Genomic DNA, 8,173 nt, shown 5'->3' with positions numbered 1-8,173 from the left:
GTGCCCCTGCTGTGCATGGGTTGCCTGGGTCTTGCAGCATCACCAGTGTGGTAAGCGGGGGGTAGGGGTGGGCATGTGGCAGGTTGCGGGGGAGCCAGGTTTGCTAGCCTGTCTTACTGCTACCTGATCCCCTATGGCTGCTGGCATGCTGTGCTGTGTCTGGGAGGTCACTGACGCATCTCTGCTGCTGCTACCAGGCTCTCTGGTGATGTGAGTAGCACCACAGTCAGGAAGGAGCTGGATTCTCATGGATTCTCAGGCACCAACACTGCTCCTGCCCTTCTTTCCTTTTGCCAGGCTGTGATGTGGGGGATGCACCCCACCTCCTCCACCACTACTGTGTTTGCTGGGGCTGCTGGCTTGGCCAGTGCAATCGGGGAATTGCAGCTTCAGGCACCATTCCTGTTCTTCCACCTGTTCAGCCTGTCCTGTGCGTTTCAGTACGCCCACCAATATATGCATCTCTCAGGCATCCTAGTTTGTTGAGCAGAGGAACCTTTTTGGGGTTATGGATGTTTGGTTAGTTGTAGATTTAAGGGGGGATACTAAGGGATTGTCTCACTCTGCCATGATGCTGACTTCACTCTGGGAAAAAGTTTTTAATGTGAAGAAAACTAGGGAAAATAGATTTGAGAATCATCGATAATGGAGAATATGGAATAATTATTTTGAAAGACTTGATTTTGCTGTCCTTAGACAAGTAAAATTACCCTAAATTCCTTTATTCTACTTCTAGTTTAGATTGTATACTTCCAAATACATATATCTAAAACATGGAGAAACATTTTGGAAGTCAGAAGTCCAAAATCGATTTCACTGGGCTAACATCAGGTTGTAGGCAGGGCTGGTTCCTTCCAGAGGCTCTGAGGGGACCTTCTGTTCCCCCGCCCCCTTTTTTTTTTCAGCTTCTAGAGGCTGTCTGCATTTCTTGCCAAATGAATGGCCTCTTTGTTGCATCACTCCAACCTCTTACTTCCATTGGCACATCTCCTACTGTTCATACTCAATCTAACTCTCCTGCCTCTGTTTTTCCTTTATAAGGATACTTGTGATTACAGTTGGGTTCACCGGATAATCCATAATGATCTCTGCATCTCAGGATTCTTAATCACATCAGTGAAGTCCTTTTTGCCATGTAAGGTAACATATAATCATCGGTTGCAAGGGTTTGGACATGGATGTCTTTGGAGGAGAGAATGCAGTATTTGGGGAGGCAATAATGACCACAATACATTACAAAATTTTGTCATTAATTTTTTTATTCAATCTCACCAATTACGTTAGTAAAAATTCTTCTTTCCTTAGTTCATGCAAACAAAAGGGTTTATAATTTTTTATATTTTTAATGAATTGATTTCAGACTCCCAGGAGCGTTTTGTCTGGAAGACTTTTTAAAAATAAAGGTTAAAAATTGTTCGTAAAAAATTTTAAAGGTAGGCATATTTTAAATTCTAAAATCACATGATGGAAATATGTCTTAAAACATTCTTTTCCAAAATGCTCTTTCCACAGCATGAATTTCTTTTAAAAAACAGTTACTTTGTTGCTTTCACACATTGTTAAAATGCTAGCTTTACTTTGAAGGAACAGAATTAAAATAATTGTTTTTAAATAATTATTAGCAAACTATGAATAACATCTGAAATTATAAAAGTAGCTAACATTTGAAACACTTGCCTTTTCGGGGAAAAATAATTTAACTTTATTTAATTACGTGGTATATTACTTATGGATTTAAAAAATCATTGTATGGTCTGTATAGTTTAAAGGTCTTTTTAAAAAACACATAATTCACCATAATGTGGGCATCTTATAGCAGGTAAACTGCAATATGTTGATGAATGCTGACCATAGAGGAAAGAATGAGGCCACATCTGTCAATCACGTTGTCATTTGGGAGTCCCACTCTTCCCTCAGGTTTTGTCCATGCATGTCATCATCTGAAATGTGGATTATCTGACATGAGTGAAGCCAAGGGAGGCCCTGGTGTCAATCCACATGTTAAATATTAGTAAAGCATAATTTTTCAGTGGAAATTTTAGATTAAAAATTCAATAAAGCTTCTAAAGAATCATTCAAATGGATTGACATGTGTAGCCCTGGAATGTGCATACCTGGCTTACCTGGCTTTGGAGACCACTGTGCTATACTATAGCTGCCTCTCCTTCCTTTTTCTCTGTATGGTAGTCCTCATTCAAAGGTCTGCCCATATCCAGCTTTCTCTTTCATCTCTGACTGTACCTGTCTTTTTGGCACATAATTGTATACCTAAGTTTCATAATGTTTGTTTAGCTACAACCCTATTTTCGGAGCACTTGAAAGGCAGAAGCAGCAGTTTACATTTCATTGTATATCTCATTGTAGTGCTTTTGGACACATAGGAGTTATCACTAAATATTTGAATAAGTGAATGAATAATAGCAAATTATTCTTATATGGTATGTTAGGCTCTGTCTTTTTCTGCTTTCCAAACATACCTTTTGAAAAATGATTATTCTGGTTTTATAGTGGCCTGACTGAAACCTCAAGAGGTTCAGTAACTTGCCCAACAGTGATGGAACTTAGAGCTTGGAATGTTTTTCTTTTTAATTTAATATTTTATTTTATTTTTTTTTATTGTTTGAAAGGTAATATATCTCATGGCATTAAAAAAAAAAACGATATAAAAAGGCATAAATGAAGAAGTCTTGTTCCCACCTGTAATTCTACTTATTTTCTCACTTTAATCTCTTTTAGTTTTTTATGATTATTTCTAGTGGTTCGTTATACAGAAAGTGCAAGTATATACTTTTATTTCTGCCCATTCCTATATAAAATGTTTTATATTACATTTTTTAACATATACTTTTTAATATTTACTTTTTTTTTTTTAAGTTAAGACAATTGACATGTAACATTCCCTTACCCCGCCCCACCCCTAAACCTCTGGCAACTACCAGTCTGTTCTCTGTATCTGAAAATTCGGGGTTTTTTTGATCTGTTTTTTTTTTTGGATTCCACATATGAGTGAGATTATTAAGGTATTTGTCTTTCTCTGACTTATTTAGTCTACTGCCGTTACAGTCCAACCATGTTATTGTAAATGCAAAAGTTCCTTCTTTGTTTATGGCTAAATAATATTCCCATGCGTGTATTGTTGTTTCTAATTGATTTAATTTTTTTAGAGTAGTTTTAAGCTCAGCGTAACTGGGCAGAAAGTACAGACTTCTCATATATTCATTGCCCCACCCGGCAACTTCCCACACTGTCGACATCCTGCACCATAGTAGTGCATTTGTTAAAATCTTTGAACCTAGATCACCCAGTTTATATTAGGATTCACTGTGGTGTTTTACATTTCATGGGTTTTGACAAGTGTATATAATGAATGTGTTCATCATTATAGTATCATGCAGAATAGTTTCAGTGCTCTAAAAATCTTCTGTCCTCTGCCTGTTCTTCCCTCCTGCCCCCGTAACCCTGGGTAACCACTCAGTTATTTACTGCCTCCATAGTTTTGCCTTTTCCAGGGTGTCTTATAGTTGGTATGTAGTCTTCTCAGATTGACTTCTTTCACTTTGTAATATATGTTTAAAGTTCCTCCATGCCTTTTTATGACTTGATAGTTCATTTCGTTTTGTGCTGAATAATTATCATCTGGATATACTACAGTTTATCAGTTCACCTACTGAAGGACATCTTGGTTGCTTTTAGGTTTTGGCAATTATGAATAAAACTGCTATAAACATCTGTGTGCAGGGTTTTGTGTGAACATTCAACCCCTTTGGCTAAATACAAAGCATAATTGCTAGATCATATGATAAGAGTATGTTTAATTTTAAAAGAAACTGCCAAGATGTCTTCCACCATTTTCCATTTCCACCAGCAATGAAAGTTTATCTTCCTCTACATCCTCACCAGCATTTGGTGTCTACATATGTTTTTAAATTTAATAATTTTCCTGGATGTCTTTCCAAATTAACACAGAGAACAGCTGCATTTTCTTTAGCATCTATATAGTAGCATAGATGTGCTGCAGTTTATTTAATTGTTTCCTTATTGATGGCCACTTGGGTTGTTTCTAATATTTTCCTTTTACAAATAATGCTGCAAAGACCATGCCACTTTTATGTATATCTTTAGGGTAAGTTCCTAGAAATGGGATTACTGAGTCGAAGGGTGTAATTGCCCTACATAGTAGCTGTATCAATTTGCATTTGTGCCAGTAGTGTGGGAGAGGGCCTGTTTCCTTACAGCCTCACCATCAAACATAGATTTTTGCCAGTGTAATAGGTCAGGAATATCTTGGCAGAAGTTGAGTACCTTTTATGTTTAAGGTCATTTGCATTTCTTAAGATTTCTGTGTTCCTGTCTTTGCATCATTTTCCTGTTAGATTTTGGAGCTGTTAAAAGATTAAGAAGATTAGCTCTTTGTGATGTTAGTTGCAAATATTTTCCCTCAGTTTATCATTTGATTTTATAGAGCTACAAGTTTGAACCTGGTTCTGATTTTATACTCCATTCTCTTCATCACAGTAATTGTACTGTCTTAATACATGTTCTACATTGCTGAAAAGATTCATTCACTTTTGGCTATTATTTAATGCAACTAGCATTTTAAAACTATCTCTTAATAATATTTTGACTAGACACGTCATCAGCGAGGAGATACACATCCTCTAACTTTAGAAGAAATTTTGGATGAAACACAACATCTAGATATTGGACTGAAGCAGAAACAATGGCTAATGACTGAGGTAAGAATAGGCTAAAATATTATAAAAATAAGTTAATTACCATGAAATATTTGCTATAACTAGGGTTTTCAATATATTGAAATCTGATAATTATTTTTACTTTTTCTTAAAAGATATAGGGTCTTTTTGTTTTTTAAACATACATATTTTAAGATTGAATTAATTGTTGGTTTTTATATAATCTTATATATCTATTTAAAAATGTCAGAGACTTTAGCATAAAAGTTGTAAAGAAGTCAACGTTGTATCATTTCCATTTAAGTTTTTACAGAATTACTGATGCTTATTTTGAATTCCAAAATTTATAATGTATGTGTTGTCAAATTATTTGTTTTTTTTCTTTTTTTTTTGCTTTAAGACATTGAAAGCATGAAGTATTGTAGGGATGGGAAGATATTTTGTTAAGATACTTGTTACACTATTATTACTGTTAAAACTTGATAGTGATGTTACTGCCTGTAGCAGGTAATTTGGAAAAATAATCGTGAACATTGTGTATGTACATACAACACTGGGGAAAAAACCCAAAACAATCAGTGAGCATGCTAATTTGGAAATGAATAACATTTAAAAAATTTTATTTTTTATATTTGCCTCTTTTCTGTTTAAGTATGAAATGACAATTAAGAAGACTATTTTCTAGGACCAGTGCTATATTCTTCAAGGCCAAATGTAAAATTCCTAAAATATAATTCAGTTAATTTTACCAAGCAAAATACTGTTCTTGATTTTCACAATATCAGTGAACTAATCACTACAGTTGTAGCTCATTATATTAGTGATATACAAAAAAGTGATATACAAATTAATGATATGCAAGTAATCCACATTTAAATTTTGTTGCTGTACCTAATCTTGGAATTTCACACTCTACAGATATTAGTTAAAGATTATTTTTATTACTGTTTTATTCTCCCTCCTTTCTTCTTTATTTCATCTCTTCTTTGAGGGTCAGGCTAGCAGCTGCAAAAGAAAATTAAGTTGCTCTTTCTTGAAGAGCTTTCCTTCTGCTATTGGCTGTACAACAGAACTGACTAGGAATATAATCATATTCAGTAATTCCTGTATTCCTACTCAGTTTCATTCTTGAACTGACATCATAGGTAAATTTCTTATGTGCACTAGTAAGTCTGGTCCTTTTCAGTTCCTTTCACAGCTGCTAGTGCCATATGATACCACATGGGGCACACTATCGATATGTTCTCCCCCAGGTAACATTTCTTACATTATAATGCCAATATTCAATAAACTATACTTTGAGGGTGGGATAGGCATTACCTAGTTCACTTTATTAATGTTAATAGATGTTGTATTGATTCTTACCTCTTTTGTTTTTCAAAAGAATGTGGGTACAGTTTTCTTCAGAGCAATTGGTGATAAAGTGGTATCTTTATGTAATTTATGTAAATGATAGTTTATAAAAGTGAGCACCATGCTGATTTTTATTGTTTTGGATCCTGAATGTCCAGTAGTTTAGATCTAGTTGCTATTCACAAGATACTTTTAATTTGCCACTATATTGAGTATTGTTATTTTTTAAATAATTAGTAGAATTTAAGAATGTATATAGGAGATTTCCTTTTGTTAATATATTCAAATTGTGTTATTGTTACAGGCATTAGTCAATAATCCCAAAATTGAAGTAATAGATGGAAAGTATGCCTTCAAGCCCAAGTACAACTTGAAAGATAAGAAGGCCTTACTTAGGCTCTTAGATAAGCATGACCAACGAGGCTTAGGAGGAATTCTTTTAGAAGACATAGAGGAAGGACTGCCCAATTCCCAGAAGGCCGTCAAGGTAACCCTCTTTTCTTCCTGTGCCTTAATATAATTTGAATTAATAATATCTTGGTTTTAAAAATAGTAGAAATTTTAAATTTTTGTTTTTAAAGCCTCCATTATATATAGTTTGGGGTTGTGGTGAGCCAATCGAAGATTTGAAATTTGTGTCATGCTACAGAGCAGGACAGAGTGTAGCCATTTTTGTGTACCTTTGACGGCTCTCTTCTGTATTGTCATTGTGTATGACTTTTTAGAATATTTCTTGAAAATTTTCCTCAAGGACTTTAGTGTTTTTCTCATAAGTTTTTATTTATCTATATGAGAACTGATTCAGTAAGACATTGCTAACCCGAGGAACCAGAGGCATTAAAAAACAAAAGCACAGACTACTAATCTGGTTGTTTTGAATTCCTAAAGGGGCTATTGATAAATTATACAGATTACATTTCCAGTTTAAATTTGGAACTCACTTGGAAAGGCTGCTAGTCTCTATTCTTCACAATTGCTAATGATTGATGCTAACCTGTAAGCGGGTTCATTCTTTGTTACCTGTAGAGTAAAACTTGCTCCTTTCTCTGTGTCTTAGTAATTTGGTTACATGTATTAGACCTTTTGATATTATCCCTGTGGCTGGCTCTGTTTACTTTTTTTAACCTGTGGGATTTTTGTCGTCCTGTTGATCTGTGTCACGTCCACTGACTTTTCTTGTCTACCTCCAATTTGTTGTTAAGCCCAATTGGTGAACTTTTTATTTTAGAGATTGTATTTTTCAGTTCTAGATTTTTCTTTCTTTCTTGTGGTTTTTGTTTCTTAGCTCAGATTTTTCTGTTTCATTCATTATATGCAACTTTTTCCTTACACCCTTGAGTTTAATTTCTTGTAGCTGTTTTAAAATCCTCCGAATTTCAACAGCTGGGTCATTTTGGGACTGGTCTGCACTGACTCCGTCTCTTGAGTATGGGTCATGTTTTCCTGTTTCTTCATATATCTAATAAGTTTCTGTTGTGTGTTGAACATTGTGAATTATATATGTAAAGACTCAGGATTCTGTTGCATTCCTTCAAAGGGTGTTTTCGTTTGTTTTTAAGTGGTCAGTTACCTTGGCTAGACTCAAAGTCCAAACTTTGCCTTCTTTGCAGTAGGTGGCATATGGTAGATCTGTTGTTCTTTTAGCCCTTTTACTTTAAAAATGTCTTGTCTAGAGTTTATAGTAGTTTTCTGTGGGAGGGTTGGCCCTTTATGAACTATTGGGCCATTACCAGAAGCAGAACCCTTATAAGATTTTTAACTTAAAAATTTCTAAATTTAAAAAAAAAAAATAAGAAAAGGTGTCTAAACTTAAACAACCTTCACAAATCTTGCAAATATGTGATCTGAGCTTATAAATTGTGCACTGTATAGTAAGTTAAAATATAGGACTCTGCTGAATCTTAGCTTAACAGTTAAGTGTGCTAGGTCTATCTTTAGTGGCTCTGTTTTCTAAGGATTAGAGCTGAAGGGGTCCCAGAAGACACAATCCGTTTCATTTTCAGGCAGGATTATTTCTAAATTGTTTGAAATGCAGAATTTTTATTCTGTTCTTACCACCTGTGTCCACTGAAATCTATTTTATTATTTTAAAAAATATTTGTCATTTATGAATAATTTATTGGAAA

At 34.6% G+C, this 8,173-nt stretch overlaps 1 protein-coding gene across 6 annotated transcripts in view; it reads left to right on the top strand.

The window, feature by feature from the left end:
* GTF2E2 (general transcription factor IIE subunit 2) overlaps positions 1–8,173 on the top strand; it is an 82,958-nt gene that overhangs the window by 31,298 nt on the left and 43,487 nt on the right. For all 6 annotated transcript variants that reach the window (XM_011371887.2, XM_011371895.2, XM_011371878.2 and 3 more), the window contains 2 exons: positions 4,629–4,736; positions 6,352–6,534. In XM_011371887.2, coding sequence (XP_011370189.1) covers positions 4,629–4,736; positions 6,352–6,534 — 291 coding nt within the window. The remainder of the gene's footprint in view (positions 1–4,628; positions 4,737–6,351; positions 6,535–8,173) is intronic.

The sequence above is a fragment of the Pteropus vampyrus genome, unplaced genomic scaffold (assembly GCF_000151845.1).
Source record: "Pteropus vampyrus isolate Shadow unplaced genomic scaffold, Pvam_2.0 Scaffold8, whole genome shotgun sequence".
Classification (NCBI taxonomy): domain Eukaryota; kingdom Metazoa; phylum Chordata; class Mammalia; order Chiroptera; family Pteropodidae; genus Pteropus; species Pteropus vampyrus.
This window is presented reverse-complemented; position numbering and strand designations above follow the sequence as displayed.